Here is a 22,923-nt window from a genome sequence, read left to right on the forward strand (position 1 = left end):
TGCGTGCTTGCCCTGCTGTGAAATACAAATTCGACTAAGCGCCGGGCAATTGTTTTCTTGGATATTTGGACATTATAATTGTCTTGAATTTTATGTGGAATGTCAGTGAAACTTGTTTTTTGGGTCTCCTTGGGAGATGGTAGTAATTCTGCGGTATATTTCTGTTGAAGTTTTTCGGCGTTTTTCTTTGCGTGCAATATTCAAAATGGTTTTAAAATTCTGTATATGAATCAGATATCTCTGAAACATTGAAAACAATTTCTTTTGAGCATTTGACCTGATTCGAAATTTGTTTGTATGACTTTCCAGACTGACGAAGGTGAAAAATGTAACTACGTAGGGCGGGTGTACAGCTGCAGCTTGTACTCATTAAAAAACTTAATAATACATTTTAATATATTTTAAACACAACTTTGAAACACACCCTCACCAGAAATCAAATTATAATATTATAATAAAAATTAACACCTTGAGGAATTTTAATTCTTTAAACAACTGTTTCTAATTACCTGTCGCATTTAATTCACCTTCTATATCGTAACGCATTTACTATTTGGGGAAAAAATAAAAGAACTTTCACTTGACAATTACAAAACAGAGTGCAGTTAGTAGTAAATAGAGTAACATGAACAATGCAAGACTTTTAGGAATATAAATAACGGTATAATAAAAATTTTTATGATAATAATAAGGAACACATAGTTTCCAAGAATCAAGCCACAGGAAATAATGGCAAAAATCTAAATAATAACAATGAGGAATAAAACGTTTCCAGAAATCGAGGCGACGGAAAAATTAAAGAAATTAAAAATAAGGAACAGAAAGTTTCCACAAATCAAACCGAAAGTATTAACGGCAAAAATAAAAAATATATTAAAAAAAATTAAGGAACATAAAGTTTCCATACAGGCAACAGAGAATTTTGGCGATAACATTATATTAAAACAAGTAAGGAAGGGTTAAGTTCGGGTGTCACCGAACATTTTATACTCTCGCATGATAAAGTGATAATCGAGATTTCATTATCCGTCATTTATATATTTTTTTATTTTGCTGTAAAATTAATTAGATTAGATCAATTTGTATACTTTGAGTATTGAATTGTATTTTCATTTCCTAATGTACATATATATGTATGTATTATACAGAGAACAATGGGCAGTAGTTGCGATTGATTTAATAAGTTTTAGTTGACCTGCGATCATAATTTTTGTGTCTTCATACTAGTCTACGCAGTTTTCAAATTTGGCGTAAGCAGAATACTTAAGGTTTTCTGGTAGATCTGAATCGTCAGTATCTACAATTGCGTCATATGCAGCTTGGAGACGTGTCCAAAAATTTTCAATTTTTTGGCTTTTTATTTTTAGCGCCGATTCAGAATTGTCTTGAATCGGCGAAGAGCAAATCGAGAACAGTATTTTATTAGACAATCACTCTCAGAAATGAATTTAGAGTATGATATGTCGTTCATCCTCTTTTGTTTTGTAGCACCTTGCATAGAGCGTGTAGCTTCTGCAGGTGTACATGGACTTTTTTGTCTGAAATCATTTTTGGAACCTTTAAAAGTATAGATTCTTTTGAATCACATTTAGAAGATGTGAGATAAAAATAATGTTCAGAGTAAACTTTTCAATAGTGAAAATAGTGTTTTTTTTATATAATTATACAAAGGACGTTGTTATCGCTTTTATTACTCGCGGTTACTTAGTTAGTTGCGTTTTATTTTATGTCCCGAAATATTTATGTAGTATTATTTGCTTTTCCGGACTTATTCGTATACCGTTGTAGGTATGAGCACTCGTAATGAGGTCAATACCCTTTATATATATGAATGTATGTATGTGTGCACGACATGTGCTTCGTATGAATGTAAGTATGCTTAATGTACTTTAATATGATGCAAACCTGCTTGTTTTTGTTTTTCAAATACAAGGGGTATTGTTTGAAACGGTTGCCAATATGAACTGGAATATATGAATATATGTGCATATACATACATATGTATATATGGTATAATAATTTTTTATGTATTTATATAAGCTTTTTTTTGCGTTTTGTTGTTAATTCGTGTTAGCAAATTTCTTTAACATTCCGTTTATTTATTTTCCAAAAAATAATTTACTTTCCAGTAACTTAATTGTCCCTATGTATATGTGGTATATACTATGTAGGCATGCAATTTATGTAAATAAAATTTATTGTTGTAATCGCGGTTCGAGTAAATGGCGAAGAAGAGTTGGATAAAATGGTAAAAGGGAGATGAGTTTTGCAGGTATTTAACTTCTCCACTCAACATACATGTGTGACGGTATGTATATACTCGTATACATATACATATGTTTCTATATATGTCTCTAATAAATATTGGTAAGTATATGTTTAAACCGTATTATTTGGTAATTTCCAAATTATGATAAGTTGGTTTGCATGTATGTATATGTGTATGTTTGTTTGAATTCATAAATTGTATGTTCTGCATATACTAAGGGTATTCGTTTAAACGTATAATGTTACCCATCGAATAAATTTATGCAAATACGCAGTGTGTTACATGAACGCACTTCAAATTCCTTGTGTAAATGCCACTTATGTATAAAACAGCTGCTTGGGTGTCAAAATATTAAAATGCCGAAAGTTAGCGAAAAAGCAAAATTTATTCAACTTTGGGAAAAAGCACTAGTATTTGATTTGTTAATGTTGGAGCTGTTTGGAAAACATGACGGTAATTGTTTTGCGTCAATGCTAAATTTTTTAAAGGCGTATATGTACATAAATATGTAAATGATTTCAGAAATCCAACGCAAAAAGGAAGATGAAATTATGGAAGACTTTAGCTTTGCATTGGCTGCTGCTGCATATTTTAGATATGGATCTACTTTTGTTCATCATTCTGTCCCAAAATCACCCAACTTTTTAATAGATGTATTACCGCATTTGGATGAAAACAGGTTTCGAGAAATTGTGCGAGTCAGCAAAACCACATTTGATTTTATCATTGATCTGATAAAGGATGCCGAAGTGTTCAATGGTCCACGTTCATGTAAACAGTTCCCTATCCAAATTCAATTGGCTGTAGTAATGTACCGACTGGGTTCATTTGGAGAAGGATCAACAATTACTAAAATTGCTAGTTTGTTTGGTATTAGCGATGGTGCAGTAATACAGGTGAGCTATTTACATATGTATCGGTTAAAATTTGTGTTTCAGCTGTATTTTAAATTTCTCAATAGGTCATGACCAACAGAGTATTTGATGCAATTATTAAAAGGAAAACTCAGTTTCTGTTTTGGCCGGACCCTGTAGAGCGTAGAGCTTTAGTTGTTCAAACACTCAGTGAGCTACCATATTGTGTTGGCTACGTAGATGGAACGAAGATAAAAATGGCGGAAAAACCCACTGTAGATTGTGAAGCATATTTTTCTCGCAAGCATATATATTCACTTAAGGCTCAATGTGTGTGTGACCACAAACTAGTAATTTGTCATATGGTATTGGGGTATCCCGGTAGTGTTCACGACGTTAGGATATACAACAATTGCGAGCTGTCCACAAACTCCACTGAAATGCTAACAGGATCAGAGTGGTTAGCTGCAGACAGTGCATATAAACTAACTTCGAGCCTTATTACTCCTTTTAGAATAAACGCAACGGAAGGCACATTGAATCAACGAATTCTGTTCAACAGAACGTTCAGCCAGTACCGAATAAGAATTGAGCATTGCTTTGGTTTATTGAAAGAACGTTTTAATAGCTTGAAAGAACTCAAATAAAGAGTGATAATTCGGTAAAGTTTGAATGCCGGTGGATATTAGTTTGTGCGATATTGCACAATATTATATTAAAAGAAAACGACGGTAGTTTTGATGTTGACGAAGAAAGCATTAGTGAAAACAGTGAAGCCGACGAGTCTGGGGATCAAAACTTACCAACAGTTAAAGGTGCATCTAAGCGCCTTTCATTGTTATCACTAATGGAAACTTAAAAATAAAGTATTGAAGTTCATGTTTACATATCTTTAAAATCCATTAATATATGCTTTTATTTATAAGAAAAATAAAAAGTGCTTCTGTGCCTATTAACATTTAGTTACATTCAAATATATGTATTTTGCTATGAGATCTTTTAAATTTGCGAAAAAAGTACCATGTGAAATCTCTTAAAGTTTCACATTTATTTTGATTTTAACTTTAACTCTATTTCAAACATTTTAGTGCGTTCTTCACTAGCAAGTTTCAGTTTTTCAATTTCCAGTTTGGTTTCTTTTTCTGATTCAGTTTCGATTCTTTTCATTTCTAATTGATTATTCAGTTCAATTCTTTCAACTCGACCTCATTCTTTTCTTTTTCCAATTCTATTTTCTTAACCTCTAATTCCAACCTTTTCTCCTGAATAAAAATCAATTTATTGAACGGGGCTTCACCCTTTCTTTTTGGTTTTTTTGTTGAACTTCTAAAGTCCAACGAACTTTGTGGTGTAGAAGTTCCCGCGGCGGCGGCACTGCAATCGCTACTTATAGGTAATATTGGGTCAACTAAATCCTCACAATCGAGCGCACACAAGTCGTAGGAATCGATGGTATCGTTTAACGAACTATCAGCACAAGGGAAATCAGTCAGTACTTCAATGCTGTCAGTGCTTTCAAAAATTACTCCGGGATTTACATTTTTGCGTTGCTATTTTGCAGCAATTTTTCGTAAAACCTTTGGGAGGTCGGTTTCTGGAAGATATGGGTAAATTCGTGTTAAAACAAACATATGTACCTAAACATTTTCACTTTTCTAAAACCCTTATTTCAAAAGATTCTGGACTATCTTTAATTGCGTCGGATACTGCTTGCAACAGCTGCAGGGCCTGTGACTCTGTCCAGCGATGGGACGGTTTCAGCCGTAGGCGCTTTTGCTTTAACTTTTTATCCTGAAATATAAAACAATTGCAGCAATTAAATAAAATTTATGTTCCGAGTTTCATTCTTACCTTTTCCATTTTAATTTTCACAATAATATTCATCAGCTGGTCGTTTGGAAGGGTTGCTTTTGCAATATCGTAAATTTACAAGCGTTCTTTACACACTGACATTGGTGCGTAATGTGTTTAAATGAATTTCCATATAAGTTGCTGCCAGATTTTTACGCGTTCGTAAATATACACGGTTTAAGAGGTTTACGGGGCTTTTACACGTTTAAACGAATACCCTTACTATGTTTTCTTTCATTTCTCGTTTTGTCATTTTTACTATACCTTTTGCTTATTAGTGCAATCCTGCTTGCTGCTTTAAAAGCAGAAGGGGTGTTGCCGGAAAATATTGCAAGTAGAGACTTGGATGTTTTTGTAATGTTTTAATTTGTTTTGTGTGATTGTGTTCAGAAAGAGAAGCATATATAGGCTATTAGTAACACAGTACAACAGCTTATCTGGGGGGTGAGAAATTCCAAGTCAGGGTGATGGTACTAGGTCGAATTATGTTAAACTACGTTTTTGCCAAAATGTTACAACTAAGCGAACATCAAGAAAAGGAAACAATTTAAAAGGTCATAAAAAAAAAGTGACACAAAGGAACGCCAAACCCTTTGAGGGTTTTACTATACTGACCTAGTACCATCACCCTGACTTGGAATTTCTCACCCCCCAGACAATAATCCCAAAAATGTTCCACAGTGTAATTTAAATACAAGTATGTATTTCATCAACTTTAATATCGGTATTTTGATACACCGTATTAAATTTTAGTATCCGTTTAGTAGAACTGTTTAAAGTTATAACAGAGTTATAATTGGCAAACCAGTTTTTTAAAGTATATAAGTAAAAAGTGGAAGCGATACACTTACCCTTTCTCGCATCAAGGGAATTTTGGGGGAGTGTACTTATTTTCGGTTTGTCCTAATGCTTGTTTCCTATTGCTTATTATCCCACTGCTCTTAGTATTCTCCTATATTTTTCTTAAGATTTTTAGGTATTTGTCACCCCAATGTTTTATAATTTTTCTTTTTTTGTTCACTTGTATAGTTTTAAGAATATGTATATTAGTCACCACACTGTTTTATTTAATTAAAATTTTGTATTATTATTATTTTTTTGGTTTTCTTTTTAAGGTGCCTTTCTGTAGGCTCTAAGGACCATGTTCTGATAACTGGTGAACTCACCTTTATTTCCGAAACTCACTTACAAAAGAAATAACGCAAAGAACGGGTTTTCTGGATTTAAAATTTCGCAATTCTATTTTATTTTTGAATACTCTATATAAAACGTTACACAATAATTGTATACCCCAATCGGCGACTGAATCACTCGTAAGGAAGAAAAAAGCGAAGTGAAAGCCGCTGGAGTTGTCCGTCCCTTTTGTGAAAGTTGTTGTGTTCTGGTTGGTAGTGTGGTGTCATATTTGAGTGTATTGGTGTGATGTGGAAGGTGAGTGGTGAGTGTGGTGTGTTGTTCGTTTATGATGATTTTGTCTACCAATTTGAAGTGTTGAAATGTGGTGTAGCTGTGTTTCATGATGATGTAGGCTGAAAATCATTTAGACAGTAGGCATGGCGGTGATCCCTTCTACGAACTCGAACCTACGGAACCCACATACAAAGTTTCATCGAGATATCTCAAATTTTACTTAATTTGCAGCTTGCACGAACGAATGGTCGGACGGACAGACAGTCAACCGGATTTCAACTTTACTCGTAATCCTAATAATTTATCTATCGCATTTAATTTTAGGTGACACGTACAACTGCTAGATGAACAAAACTATAATACTCTCTAGTAACTAGTTGCAAGAGTATAAAACAAAAGTAAAAGCACAAAGATACGAAAGAATTTGAACCTTTGAAATATTAGAATAACAAGCTTCATAACAATTTACGGTAAATGTTCAGCAGAGCGGCTTTTCCGAAAACGTGCACCGATTTTCACGGGAAAAGTCTTAAAATACTCGTTTTTAGTTCTACTTTACGAATACGTTAGGCGCGTGCTTTTAAAAACAAGATTTTCTTTGTTTTAATGGAAAAACATCGTATTTCCCGAAATCAAAAATTCACTTTTGCACTTTACACGTCTTTAGATGTTAAAAATATGTTTTCTATCAATTATATACACATTATTATTGTTGTTGTTTAGTCAATTAATAAGAGAAATAGGTTTTTTTGTTATTTTTATAAAAATATGAAAAACTTCACAATCACTTCACTTCAACCAAAATGGCAAGGTTATATTGCAGAAAGAAGAAGAAGTTGGACACAGAAGAATTATGAACCCCAAGGTGCTCGAGCGCTCGAAAAAAAATAACCCTGGTCGGTCCAACACCCCGGCGTTCATAATTCTTCTGTGTCCAACTTCTTCTTCTTTCTGCAATAATAATGAATTATAAATTTTTCTATTACGTATTTCTCATTTTTACCAATTCTCGTTCAGACCCGAATATTGAGAATATCGATATTTTAATTTCTTTTTATTTTTCCAATTATTATTCTTTTCCTATTATGTATTTCTCATTTTTACCAATTCTCGTTCAGACTCGAATATTGAGAATATCGATATTTAAATTTCTTTTTATTTTTCCAATTATTATTATTTTTCTATTATGTGTCTCTCATTTTTGTCAATTCTTGTTTAGTCTCCAATATCGAAAGTATCGATATTTCGAAACCGATCGCTGCTTGTATCACTAGTACCCAATTGAATTTCGAACAGTGATGCCATTTATAGCGTAAATATCGTGCAAAATCATAATATTTCTTTTTTTTTATTACAAAAAAACATAAAAATAGATAACGCGCCATACCTATTCGTGAATGGGAATTAAAAACGATTTTTTAAGACATTTCCCGTGAAAATTGGTGCACGTTTTCGGAAAAGCCGCTCTGCTGAACATTTACCCAATTTACTAATATACAAAAATTACACAAGTTAGAAATTTCATTTGAGGAACATCCTATCAGGAATACATTACTAACATCAATTCTATTACTCATTATCTATTTTGTATTTTCTGTTATCAAATTATACGCTGTCCATAGAAATATTACATATCAAAGACAATTTCAGCGAACTTATAGATAAACAATGATAAACAACGGTATGCAACATTTATTAAACAAAGACACCAGAGTATAAGATCAGGAGATCTTTTTTATAACACCCGGGAGAGTTAATACAATTCAGACATAACATAACAATTTATCTTCAATAAACAAACCACTTGACCTTCAGACTTATGCACACGTCATACTCAACCTTCAGATAATCTAACATAACATGCTTATCTTTTACAACGAGCATTGACCAATCAGAGAACTACAGCACACCACCACTGCAGTCTACAAAGAATTGTATACAAACCAGAGCAAATGAAATAAGCGCTTCTTTTATCGTACATTTGTTGTTGTGTCTATTCAGGGTTTGTTCGAAAAGTAATAAAACTGATTTTCTTCCGCCGCGACTGTACTTCGGATCATGCGCGCACCGACTGGATTCGTTAGAGGGCGTTCCTAGCTAACAAACGAGCAGCTGGTCAGTTGTCTCCAAGCACCTGGAGAATCAAGATAAACATTTTCGCGCGATGTGTTTGTGAAACGCGGTAAATCTGTGACAGCGACGTTTGATATGATCAAGCAAGAAATGGTGTGTTTCGGTGGTACCAGGCCTTTTTGAGGCCCGGGTCGCTGTTGGAGGCCACGAAACGAGACCTGCGACTTCGACAAACCCCGACAATGTGACTCGCGTGCGCAAAGTTATTTTTGAATAGAGGGGATACAAGCAGCATGCACCTCGGCTCTGAAGGCTATTCCGGAGAATGCCTTTCGTGACGCCTTCATTGCTTGGAAATCGCGCTGGCAGCGCTGCATCGATGCAGTAGGCAAATCCTGGATTATATATCATTATATATAAATGATCAGGATGACGAGAAAATTTGAAATCCGGTTGACTGTCTGCCTGTCTGCAAGCTGTAACTTCAGTAAAAATTGAGATATCTTGATGAAACTTGGAACGTAGATTCCTTAAAACAAAAAAAATCTAATTCGTAGACGGGCGTAATCGGACCACTGATCGAAAACTTGGCCTAGCCACTACATAACTAATATCTGGATTTTCGAACATCCGGCTGACTTCACTCTTACTTCTTTTACACCTTAAAGTGTTTCCCTGTCTTTGATTCTTGCAAGTTGCCAGAGTATAAAATGTTCGGTCGCATCCGAACTTAGTCCGTGCTTACTTTTTTATATTGGAAAACGTGGAGGATAAACCGCGGAGAATGTATTAATTGAACAGATCACAGATGGAGCTGAATGCAACATCTATTTCAAGTTCTCTATCAAGCCGCGTCGTTTCAAATGTATCACTTTTAGTTCCGGATCTGATTGGATTTATTAATAATTTCCCCACTTTTCTCTCCTCTGAATTCGCCATTTATTAATATTATGACCCATTTATGCCACATATCGTGGTACGATTACTTTTATCGATTTATATGACAGGTATTATGTATAATCAACACAACGCCGAAGACACTGGCTCCAAACGTTCTTCGGCTAGCAACGGGCCACGCCTCGGCCTACCCAACGCTCTGAACTGCACTAACACGCGCATCTCTTTGTGCCACGGGCCACCACCAACGTTATCACCTCATCCCACGGAAGTAGGTCGCAGAAGAGGCATCGCCCACACCGTTCGCAACATTGAAGCATTTTTTTTGGGTATGCGATGACAGCAAATTGCCCAAGCACCTTGGCATTGCTTGAATATTCTGGCGTATACGCATCCGACTCACGAGTGACTACGAGTCTGTAAGATTTACATCTTAATTACATTTCACATTCGCCACGTCTTACTTACATTCCACATCACTAGCAATACAGCATTATCGCGATCACGTCACATATGAGGTCACCACACGTAAAGGGACCCATTATCTTCTTTTTCCCGATACGACAACGAGTACGGACGCATGGTTACGTCTTCGCGTAACCGGAAGTTCGAAAATTTGTATATTAGGTATATGGGGGCTAAGGGCAATATTGGCCCGTTTCAACTCATTTCTGACATACAGATATACCATTAAAAGAGAAGGATTATCCTCTAATTCTAGTAATACTATATAATGGGTTGTCAAAAAAGTCTAGCGGTATTTTTATTGAATTTTTTTATTTTTATTTAAATTGAAATGAATTTTTGATGACTCATGCCCAGCTCTGACCGATGCTACGGCTGCTACTATGCCGGTCTCTTTCGACCAATTCAGCGATTTTATCGCAATTTTCGACGACAGGCTTTCCGGAGCGTGGCGCATCTTCAACCACCTCTACACCAGAACGAAAACTTTGAAACCATCATTGTACTGTAAAATATGCCGTATTTTCTCTTTATTTTACTTAAAAGAAACGACAATCAATTTAGTTAGCGCGTGAAATGAGCTTTCCAAAAAGGTATAGCATGACCCGATGCGACGAATAGAACTACGCGCTTTCAGCGCCAACTATCGAAAATACCGCAAGACTTTTTTGACAACCTATTAAATATAATAAATTGGAAAAAGGAAATGATAAATTGTAAAATTAATAATAAGAATACTTGTTTATCAGATATTTTGCCTAGAAAAAAAGGTAAATGTAAAAAATTAAAGAAAAAAAACAGAGAAATAGATGTAAATAAAGAAGGAGCAATATTAGTCTCTGGAAATAACACAAAAAGATGGCTATGCAATAAATGGAGTTTATCTTGTTACTTTTGAAAATTATACAAAAATGAACAAATATAACATTGAAAATGTCGATTGTAAAATCTGGAAATATTGGAAATTTTGAAATTGGAGAACATATTGAAACAAAGAATTAAAACTTGAAAATATAAATATTTTGGGTGAACGAATAAAAAATATTAAATAGGATTCGTTTTTCTGGTACACAATCATACTATTAGTAATAATTTGCATAATTTATAGGATTTGAAAATTTAAACATTTACAAACAACTCCCATGCAAATTGAAATTCAAGATATCAAGACAAAACATGATATTGAATCTTAAAACATGATTTGAAATAATCTAAGGGAAGGGGGAGTTAAAGGCAGCATCCCCACTTAAACTCACATGTAACTGTCAACAAAATTATATCTTTTAAATCCCCATCGCGTTTGTGCATACTTTGCATTTATGCAGCAACTCAATTGAAATTCACCCTAAACCAATATTTACATAATAAATTAATAAGAAATCAATATCTTTGTGTTTTGTTTAGATAATAAATCTTTTGTTCGCATAAACAATAAAAAAAATAAGGAGTAGATTTAAGGCTAAGAATTAAAAAATGTATAAATATAAGTTCATAAAGAAATAAAGAAGAGATTGAGATTGAATCAGATCTTGATGTCTGAGGTAATGTGCGTTTTCATTGGAATCCGCGTGTCGGCGGATGTAGTTATGGCACATTTCCGACTTCTTTGGCGCCGTGATATGAAATTACCGTTGGAAAGAGGAAATCCTCCTGATTAAAAAATATATAGGCTCATAGGTACCGCAAATGCTTAGTTTACGAGATGTTCGACTTTAAAGTTCAAAATTCCCAAAATTGGAACATTTAAACAAGCTATTTCATCACTATATTTAACACTAATATGAGCAATTCGCTGAATTTTCTCTTTTTCGCTATAATTAGCAATCTTAGTTCTAATAAAAACTAGTCTATAAATTATATTTCAAATTAAAATGAGTATAAAATATCTTACATATTGATATTTTATTATTTATTTTTTTTAAACAACTAAGTAATATTATGTACTTAGTTTACCGCGGGTATTGGCTCGACCATAGTAATTTTTTAGAGCGCGGCCGAAGCCCGCTATGCCTATGTAGAGCCGCAACAAAATCCTCAAGTCGCATGCCGGCAGCACATGGGGAAAAGACAAAGAAACGTTGTTGGCAACCGGCCGGTCCTCAACTACTCCGCATCAATATGATCGTCTGGATGCAGTGGAACACAGACGAATAATAGACCTGTTAGAACACTGCACTCCGGACTACGACAGGATGCCTCTTGATGTCTCCCCATTGAAAATCTACATAGTGAGACGTTTATGCCTCTTGATGTCTCCCCATTGAAAATCTACATAGTGAGACGTTTATGCTCCCAGTTAAAGAGCATAATGAACTTCTCTCCAAGCAGTTTCTCCTGGGATGTTTTCACCCCTGCAGCCACCTGCTTGGAGCGGAACCGCCTCTTAGGAACATCAAGATGTCTTTCCTCAATTACGTCGACGACATCGAACAATAGACCGACCGAACTTCGGACGCAACTAATTTCCAACAAGTACTGACCGCCATTCACAGTGGAGTTATCAACACATTCACCGACTTTTTTCCAATGAATGGCGTTCTTGGAGTCAAATCACCGCACGTTTCTTGGGCCTCCCGTTAGATGACGTCGACGACAACTTAAATATTCCTTACCATCCTTACGGGGACTACATAACCGTTAAAAAAAAACAACAATGAGAGCCGCCATCGCAGAAAGGAGTACTTTACATTCTCAATTATAGTTTAAAAAAGAAAAAAGAATCACGATAAAATGCATGCCGTTAAACAATCCTTCATATTTGGTGTTTAAGAAATCTCAATTCCGAAACCCCACCCAAATTATGCCATGGCTGGGATTTAGAATAGCATCCCCCGATATCGGGATTAGAATGGTTATGTAAAAATAACTTTAATTCCATATTATACTTAAATTTAGAAAATGTTTGCAAGCAAGCAAAAAATTATTGCTACCATATTTTGTAAAGGAATATAAATAAGAAAAAAGAATGAATGAAGAATCAATAAAAAATTCATTATTGTGTAATGAGTAAAGTAAAATCTTTGAGAATTTTTATTATCTCGATAAATCCTGGTGTTGGATCGGCAACGGTTATTTTTTTGAAGCGGGGCCGAAGGCCACCAACGCAAAAAGGAGTTCAACGTGAAAAAATTTAAGACGCCCAGGGGGCCGGCTTTAGTATACCATCCCACGATTTCAGGCTTAAAAGTGGTATGGTTGGAATCAAAAAAAAAAACTTGACACTCCCCGGTGTTGGATCGGATGATTTTTTTTGACGCCAATGCAGAAAAAAATCGGACGCGAATGGACTAATGTTTGTCCTAATGTGGGATCGGCCACGGTTTTTTTAAGCTCGGCCGAAGGCTGCTAATGCACAAAGGAAATCTAAAAGTTATGTTAAATAGGGTATATCACCCTCTTTAAACCATATTTTCTATAACGGATATTTTTTTGTCATTATCTTCGCATTTATCAATTCCGCATTTCCCCTTTTTAAACTATATTTTATATAACGGGTATTGTTACAACTGAACAACGTACCGTTTCTTTTTTTCCCGTATTGTAATTATTTTCATATTCATTTCATTTGAATTCCGCGTTAATGCCTGTACTCAGTATACAAATTTGAAAATATATAGCAGTATATACGTACAATTAAAAAATATATACAGTATATATGTATATAAGTATTAAAAAAAGTTATGGCAACTCTGTGTGTGTTAAGTATGGTTTTTTTCGCTCGTGATATTTTATTATTATTAAAATAATTTTTGTAAATTAATTAACTCTGACTGACTAAATTCTTCATCTTCTTCTTAATAGTCGCACGATAGGGAGTCGCCTTGTCTGAAACCTCGTTTGGTATCGAACGGCTCGGAGAGGTCCTTCCCGATCCTGACGGAGCTTTTCGTGTTGTTCAACGTCAGTTTACACAGCCGTATTAGTTTTGCGGGGATACCAAATTCAGACATTGCGGCATAAAGGCAGCTCCTTTTCGTGCTGTCGAAAGCAGCTTTGAAATCGACGAAGAGGTGGTCGGTTGTTGATTTTCCAGGTCTGAAGCCACACTGATAAGGTCCAATCAGTTTGTTGACGGTGGGCTTTAATCTTTCACACAATACGCTCGATAGAACCTTATATGCGATGTTGAAGAGGCTAATCCCACGGTAGTTGGCGCAGATTGTGGGGTCTCCTTTTTTACGGGTTGGGCATAGCACACTTAAATTCCAATCGTTGGGCATGCTCTCGTCCGACCATATTTTACAAAGAAGCTGATGCATGCTCCCTATTAGTTCTTCGCCGCCGTGTTTGAATAGCTCGGCCGGTAGTCCGTCGGCCCCTGCCGCTTTGTTGTTCTTGAGGCGGGCAATTGCTATTCGAACTTCTTCATGGTCGGGTAATGGAACGTCTGCTCCATCGTCATCGATTGGGGAATCGGGTTCTCCTTTTCCTGGTGTTGTGCGTTCACTGCTATTCAGCAGGCTGGAGAAGTGTTCCCTCCATAATTTAACTATGCTCTGGGCATCAGTGACTAGATCACCTTTGGGGGTTCTTCAAGAGTATGCTCCGGTCTTGAAACCTTCTGTAAGCCGCCGCATTTTTTCGTAGAATTTTCGAGTATTACCCCTGTCGGCCAGCATATCAAGCTCTTCGTACTCACGCATTTCGGCCTCTTTCTTCTTCTGTCTGCAAATGCGTCTCGCTTCGCTAAATTAATAGAGTAAAATATCGTGTTGTGTATACATACAATTTTTAATCAATCTGATTATCAACATGCCACCTAAAAAGCTAATTGTAAACAACACATGTGGTAGCTGTTCTGAAAACGTGAGAAAAAACACCAAAGGATTGAGATGCTCTCTGTGCCAGAAGTGGTTTCATCCCAGATGTCTGAACCTCAGTAATGCTGAATTTGACGCAATAGCAACAAACATCAACGTAAATCGTATCTTATGGAGGTCTCTGGAATGCAATGATTTGGAGGTTAGTGTAAGACATTCTGATGACTCGGAGGATGAAAGTGAGAATGACAACGTTGATAGACTTGAAAAAGTCCTAAATAAACAATTTGAAGAATTTTCCAAAAAATTTAATGACAATCTTGAAAACTTTAAATCATCTATTAGTGAAAGTATCACCGGGTTAAAAAAAGAAGTTAAAGCGCTCGCCAAGCAACATGCCATCACCGATAAAAAATGCACGAGTCTGAGTGACCGTATCACAACTATTGAAAAGAATTAATGCTCCTACAAAATCTCATCATCATCACCACCTTCTCCTGAGGACATCATAAAAGAAATTAATGATCGTAAGAAGCGTGAGTCAAACGTCATCGCTCTTGGAATTTCAGAGTCAACCAAAGCTACTGGCATCGACCGACTGGAAGATGATAAAGTATCACTCTCATCTGTATTATCGGATGAATTATCTGCTAAATTAACTGGATTCAAAATCCGAAGACTTGGACGTCAGACACCTAACCGTACACGTCCTCTGCTTATAGAGACCCAGTCAGTTGCTGATGCCAGAGAAATCTTTAAACTATACCAGAGTAAGAGCTCTCAGGTTGGATTCAAACCAGACCTAACCCCTGCACAACAGACTCACCTTAATGATTTACGCTCTAAATTAAACACTCTCAACAAGAATGATGACACAAGTAAAACCATCAAGTATATCCATGGCATACCGCAGATAGTTAACAAAAATTTTCGCCCGCTCAGTGAAAAGGAAGAAACCCGAGGCTCTTCAAGTGTACGTGTAAAACACGCGAGGGCTCCGAACAAAACTAAATAAATTTTTCACAGCGTCTGCCGTCAGTAATATCGACCTCATTTGTATTACTGAATCATGGCTACACCCATCGATTCACGATGGCGAACTAATCGACAGCACTTACACAATTTTTAGGCACGATAGGGATCCAGTTTTGTCCGGTCTAGAACGAGGTGGTGGAGTATTCATCGCAGTCAAACGCCACTTTCAAGCTGAACTAATACAAATTGATCAACATAACCTAGAGCTCGTCTTTGTCAACGTAAAAGGTGCTTCCCATGATATCATTGTTGGCTGTGTCTACATGCCACCTCTCTCACTCACTCTGCTCTCTTTTATAAATGATAAATTTAAAAATGCTAAACTATTACTTGTAGGCGACTTCAATTTGCCTAGTAGTGTCCCCCGTGCGGACTGTGAAAGGATTCTCCAAGATGGTTTAGCCTTACTTGATTGCACTCAAGTAAACAACACAAGCGACTGTGACAACACTTTTCTTGATCTCTGTTACAGCAATATTGAAACTAGTGTTGATAAAACCCTATCATTTGTTGAAGAGGACAAATATCATCCGGCTTTCTCTATCAGTCTTAATTTTCGACCTAATCTTTCATCACCGAGTTCACCTACATACTCCTTTAAGAAAGCCGATTATCATAATCTCAACGTTTCTTATCACCAGGTTAACTGGGTAGGAATGTATGAAACATACACTATCGACAATGAAATTGCTTGGTTTTATAACAAGCTAGAGGAAGGCATTACCCTATATGTGCCTGTACATAAGAATTATGTCAGTAATTACCCTAATTGGTTCTCTTTTGAGCTTATCAACAGAATTAAGCTCAAAAATGCGGCTCACTCACAATACAAGAACTCTAATAATCAACGAGATTACGCTCGCTTCAGCATGTTAAGGCGTGATTGCAAAACTTTAAGTATTGAATGCTATAGAAAATATGTTGACAAAATAGAGAACATGGTTCAGTCTGACACAAGTGCGTTCTGAAAGTTCATCAAGGATAAGAAGTACAATAGTGTGAACATTCCATCCGAAATGTCATGGCTTGATCAATCTGCCACCACTGGTGAATCAATCAGTAACCTGTTTGCCTCATACTTTAAAACAACATTCACTGACGATAACAATAATGATCGAATTGACAAAAATACAGTGATCAATGGCCCAAGAACCAACATCGATCATCTGGAAATCAAATGCGAAGATGTTCTCAATCAATTACTCAAACTGAACCCTAACAAAGGCGCTGAACCTGACGGTATACCTAATGTTTTCCTTAGAAACTGCGCTACTGTGCTCTATGAGCCTATCACTCACATATTCAATAGATCTTTGCAGCTTGGCACCTTCCCTAGCGCATGGAAGCTGTCGTATGTCAGTCCAATCTTCAAAAGTGGCCAGAGAACTGATGTTTCCAACTACAGGCCTATATGCATTCAATCGGCGTTGGCAAAACTATTTGAAAAGCTGGTCGTCACTCAACTTACTGCTGCCTTTAAAGATATCATCACGACAAGACAGCACGGATTCACAGGTGGCAGATCAACCACGTCCAATCTTTTTTCATACACTAATTTCCTACTCAACACTTTGAATGATGGTCACAAAGTTCACTCCATATATACTGACTTTAGCAAAGCCTTTGATCGTGTAAATCACAGAATTCTTGTTTCTAAGCTTCAAGTCTACGGAGTCGATGGCTGTGCCTTGGATTGGTTATATTCCTACCTGGTAAACAGATCCCTGCAAGTTAGAGTTGATGGATACTTGTCTGAGGAATATAAAGTCACATCTGGAGTGCCACAGGGATCCCACTTAGGACCTCTGCTTTTCAACATCTTTGTCAATGATATTGGCAAAAATCTCTCCTGTCAGAATACCTGCTCTACGCGGATGACCTAAAGATCTACAGAACCATCAAAAATGAGATTGATGTCACGCTGCTTCAAGCTGACATTCACAAACTCTCGGACTGGTGTACTAAAAACAAACTTGACCTTAACGCAAATAAATGCGCGGTAGTCTCGTACTCGCGCTCTCACAGCAATATTGCCACCAGTTATAATCTAAACGGTCACAACCTGCAAGAAGTTCCCGACATCAAAGACCTGGGCATCATCATAGACAACAAACTCACTTACTCGAAGCATATAGACAAGATCACACTCCAAGCTTTCAAGGTTCTTGGATTAATCACGAGAACAGGCAAAGAGTTTCGCAAGAGATTTTAGAGATTTCAGAGATTCTTGGTAGTTTTGAGTTTGCTCCTACGGCATTCTCGCCGAGACATTCACGGAAACTTAAAACAACAAAGACACAGAAAAACTACGTCTTCCACGGACCTCACAACAGGATTGCTAACCATGTAAATTCACTTCACCAGAACATCGATTTCTATGGAGGCTCCCTCAGTTCATTCATCAATAATATAAAGAACAAACTCCTTCCATACCATTAATTTGATCACTGTAATACAATTGCCCATATTATTATATATTTTTTTTTCTTCTCTTTATTCTTTTACTTATAAAAGTAACTGTTGTATATTGCCGATTGGCGTTAATTTGTTAAATAAATAAATAAATAAAAACTAAAGTGTATTTAAAAAAAATGAGTTCAAATTCATCAGGTAAGTTAATATAAGTTTTAAATAGATAAAAATATAACTTAAGGCATTTAAATAGATTGTATCGAAGGGTCAACCAGCCGAGGTGTCGTAAGGCGAACAAATGTGCTTAAATCATCGAAGTCGAGACCAATGGTGCTTGGCTAGGCCCCTATGTGTTTACATATATTTGTATGGAAATACGTGTTGTATTTACGCTCATATATGTACAATATAGATACATTTTTGAAATTTCTTACCTCTCGATTTGGTATGGGCATACTCTGAACTACCTGAAAAAGAAAAATGAAACTCGTATGCGGCTTTTAAAATGAAATACAACGCATTCCTTTTCGTTCTTTTTTTTGATTTATTTAAGAGCATATGAATCACAAAATTGGTGTAAACTGCATATTATTGTGCGTTACACCAGAAGCAATAAGAATTCCAATAAATGCATCAAGTTCGGTGCTAGTGAAATCCACCCAAAGTTTAGGTTTTGAGGTTAGATTTTCTGCATTCCATTTTGCAATTGGTCTCTTCCATAACGATTTGTTTGACTGATGATAATGAATGAAATATTGGTACATAGTAAAAAACTGTTTGAATACCTCAATGGGAACAGAGTTTTGTTGCTTCGGTCCAGGCCTAAAGCGCATAATATTGTGTGCACGAGTACGAATTGCTTCATTAGGCTTTTTTTCCATTCTGTCCCATCTTTACCGTAGTAAGAAGTTTCAGTAGCAGCTGGAGTTTCACGCTCTTCTTCTTCTACACCATCGATTACTTCATCTTTGTGGATATCGATTTCGATATCGGCTCGATTTCGTTTTCATTTTCAATATCCGATGCATCTTCAAATGGCACATAATCGACATCTCTATCATCGTCATCGCTTTCGAATAGATCCACTTCTTCACGCACAACATCATTATTTTCATTTTGAATGTCATTTACCAATGCTGATGTTAAGCGACCATAAAAATCTGCACTGATGTTTCTAGAACGTAATCGTGTATTATAAACATATTCCACTTCATCACTCATTATTATAACCAAAGCGAATAGAATAATAAAAAACAAGATGAGAACTGGCGCGAAATATGCGTATTTTCACAGTAATATGTTGTGCGTTCAACTATCTGTCATCAACTGATTTGCTTAATACAAAAGAATACAGAAAACGAATTCATTAGAGAGAGAGAAGAAGAATACTGTAGCAAAAATAGACACACAATATCCTGGTTTTGTTTGTAAACACACTCTTCTTTTGACTGTTTCCCTCTTTTTCTCTTGTTCCGCACGAACAAGTCTTGAGCTCGCTATAGACCCGAAAGAACATATTTATGCATGTGAGTATGTTTATATGAGTGCTAGCCACGCACCATTGGTCTCGACTAAGGTGTAATATTATAATATCCTTTTTTAGTCCTTTTCGATACGTTATCCTTGAATTTTTTTTCTGAATTCTATAGACAATAAAATTCTAGGAAGCTACCTGTCGCAAGTCGTTTGCAACACTCCAAATATATTTAAATAACATTTAAAAACAAAATATGCCTGGCCAGACCCGTTGGTCTCACGATACCTGATTCGACAACAAGTTTTATCAGGGAACCAGTTTTATGTAGCGCTACTATATGTGACTGGTATAATTACGGTCGCGAAGCCGTAGTATTATACCAGGTTGATCATCAGGTAAAGGTAGGTAAAATTGGTGGTCCTGGTAAAACTGTTCAAATAGATGACAACAAATTTGGAAAGAGGAAATACAACATAAGTAATAATAAAAACATTGTTTGTTTTTTTGTTTTTTACGTTTGATAGAGAAGTACAGTTGTCCACAAAATAACAGGAGTGCCAATATGAAAAATGTGTTTGACTGCATAACTTTTTTAAATCACATGTAAATGACGCGAAACAATAACGGTACACATAACGGGATACTAGCATTAATATACAAAACAAATTTGTATTGTGATGATTGCTATTCTATTTCTGCTTTGCTAAACTGCAATATAAAATTTTGTTTATTTTTATTTGAAATAGATGAAATATGAAAATATTAATAGATCTTTATCAAATTACACTGTGCAAAAATTTTTAAAAAACATTTTTGTTAATGAAAATTAACAATTGGTTTTTACCATGTGGTATGTAACGATTGTTGGAAGGCGTACGACTGTCTGTCTTCCGGAACACTTTTGTTTTAAAATGCAAATATCTAAATAATAAATCTATATATATAAAAGAAAGTTGTGTTAGTTACACCTTTTATAACTCAAGAACGGCTGAAACGATTTGGCTGACAATTGGTGGATAGGTAGTTCAGAACAGGGTAAGGACATAGGATATTTTTTTTCATCTCTTTATGTCAAAATTCAATTCAACTCAAAAATACAAAAATTATATTTGAAATCATAGGCATTTGTTAAAAATTTATGTTTGTAGGAATCATTTGAATATAGGCGTACAATTTTCAGATTCTTCCTCAAAAATAATACAATTGCTACAATTTAGAATAGTAGAAAAGAACTGCAACCAAATAAGCAGTGAAATAGATTATAACTGGCTCAATAATCAGTCGTTGAGTATGTATTATACCCTCCTTTGATGTTGGTCGCCTTGTCGAGGCGAGAGTAAAGTGTGCATCGCAAAGGTAAGGCATTCTACCCTAACTAAGAGGGACTCCTCATAATTCCCACAATAGAGATATGGATGAATAAACCCTAGGTTTTACGCTCATCTCCTATTGTGGAAGTATGAGGATACCCGCACCAACACCACCCTAAGCCAAGGTTTTGAGGTACCCGTGCCGATGGCTGAATGGTCAGAGGGCGGTAATAAATAGCTGATCGCGAACGGTCACCTCCGATGCCCGAGCGAGGTCGGAGGTATAAATGCCTTCTCTACGCATACCGGCTCTGCGGACGAGTGACCAACCCTTTCCATCTCACTCGTGGGACCAAAAATGAACGTAACAAACAATACAACAACAACTACAACAACAACAACCAAATTGACGACATCAGCGACGACTAAGGACATGACTTACAGGAATCCTATTACGGAATCCGAAGAGGACGAATTACTCACCTCCAGCCAGGAGACAAGTAAGAGTACTGCCGGACATACCAACCAAAGTATACCGGCAGATACAGCAGCGAAAATAACAAATATAAGGGAGGAAGCGTCCACCTCCAAAGCTGCCATGAGAACCAACCAAAGTGCACTGGCGGCTAAAGGAGAAAACAAAAAGAAGGGCAAGAAATCGCAGAATCGGCTGAGAAAAAACCGGTACCAGAGGGCAGTCTTCATACTGGGAAAGATAGCCAAAGACCAGGCAGCCGGTACCTCATATGAAGGCTTCCTAAAAATGAAGCAATCAGAACCTCTAGAAAAGAGCAAACAAGAGAGCAATTCACGAAAAAGGAGTCGCTCTATCACAGAAATACAAGAAACTCTGCCCAAAAAACTCAGGCGGAGTGAAGGTGAACATAGCAGTACAACAACGGCAAGACATTTCTGCGATTTAGCCAGGGATTGCCTGCAAGAGGCCATCATAGACGGGAATTCCTCCTCCCCGAGCACAATACAGGAAAGATGGATGGAGATCGACGTCAGATTGTCGAGTATGGTGCTCATATTTGTACTCGACAATCCTGCGGTTCCTCACCAGGAGTTTAACTCCTTTGAGACCTTCAGGGGTTACAGGGCCTCGCTAGATTTCCTAACGGGCAGTGTTGCCAAGATCAGCAACGCCTTTGAAGGTCTCCAATTGAGGCCTATACTCGCCAGGGACATACCGAAGAGACCTCGCGCTCGAATTTGACTACCTCTTCTAGAGGAGCCAGGCGAAAAACTCCTGAGGTGCATCAAGCTGCAAAACAAATCTATATCTGGTATAGATGAGTGGCAGCTGATCAAGGAGGAAAAACCGAACAAAGCAAGTCGACCAATCTGATGGCCATTTGCGGACTCATCGCAAGAAGACTGACTACAAAATCAGCTTCGGAATTCGCGACAAAGCGGCTGACGAAGACGACATGGAAGAAGTCGACGACGCCAGCCAGTTGCTAAGGGATGAGGGCATCAAAGAAACCCGAGATGCCCAATAACTTAAGATGCGTACAGATAAACCTACAGCACTCGAAGAGTGCTGCAGCGAATCTGACAACTCTCATAAACGAGGGGGTAATTCCCGCGACAGCTGGTTCTATGCACCGGAATTGACTTGGATTTTATCCGACCAAGGGCTGTTCTTTCGGCGATTTAACCCCGTTTGGATCGGTGAGTACTAATTTTTGTTTGTCGTCATTGGAGCAATGCCTTGCAGCAGGGTTGCTCGGTATCCTCCTGACTCGTGCTGGCATCGAGTCCAACCCGGGCCCGGAGGACCCATGTTGTCTGCGCAATACTGCGACACAGGCCTCTACGGCTGTGCAATCTGCACATAGTTCGCGCGCCGCGCCGCCACTCAACCCGAGTGGCCAACAGAGGACCTCCACGGTCCCCAGGAGCTCAATCAGGCAACATAACTCCCCATCTGACTTGTCCCTCCCCCCCCCAACATTCATCCCTCTCCAATCCTTGTGCGAGAACCAACCAGCAGCTCGGGGTCCCTCGCACAGTCTGTTCCGTGTGTCAGACCGTCATACGTCGGAACGCTACATCAGTCAAGTGCAATTCCTATACTGGCTGGTGTCACTTCCCGGCGTGTTCC

At 37.1% G+C, this 22,923-nt stretch overlaps 2 protein-coding genes across 2 annotated transcripts in view; one reads left to right on the plus strand and one right to left on the minus strand.

Moving 5' to 3' along the window:
* Positions 1-22,923, minus strand: part of LOC120780260 (alpha/beta hydrolase domain-containing protein 17B) — a 121,544-nt gene that overhangs the window by 85,455 nt on the left and 13,166 nt on the right. The gene's annotated exons all lie outside the window — the stretch shown is intronic.
* LOC120780261 lies at positions 2,641-3,512 on the plus strand. The gene is made up of 2 exons (XM_040112518.1): positions 2,641-2,722; positions 2,792-3,512. The coding sequence occupies exons 1-2, from the start codon at positions 2,695-2,697 to the stop codon at positions 3,235-3,237; spliced, it is 474 nt and encodes a 157-aa protein (XP_039968452.1). The 5' UTR covers positions 2,641-2,694; the 3' UTR covers positions 3,238-3,512.

The sequence above is a fragment of the Bactrocera tryoni genome, unplaced genomic scaffold (assembly GCF_016617805.1).
Source record: "Bactrocera tryoni isolate S06 unplaced genomic scaffold, CSIRO_BtryS06_freeze2 scaffold_25, whole genome shotgun sequence".
Lineage (NCBI taxonomy): Eukaryota > Metazoa > Arthropoda > Insecta > Diptera > Tephritidae > Bactrocera > Bactrocera tryoni.

Bases quoted from the DNA above. Each gene is read 5' to 3' on its own strand.
- LOC120780261 (XM_040112518.1), top strand. From the start codon at position 2,695: ATGTTGGAGCTGTTTGGAAAACATGACG. The intron at 2,723-2,791 runs GTAATTGTTTTG...AAATGATTTCAG, and splicing joins GCTGTTTGGAAAACATGACG to AAATCCAACGCAAAAAGGAA.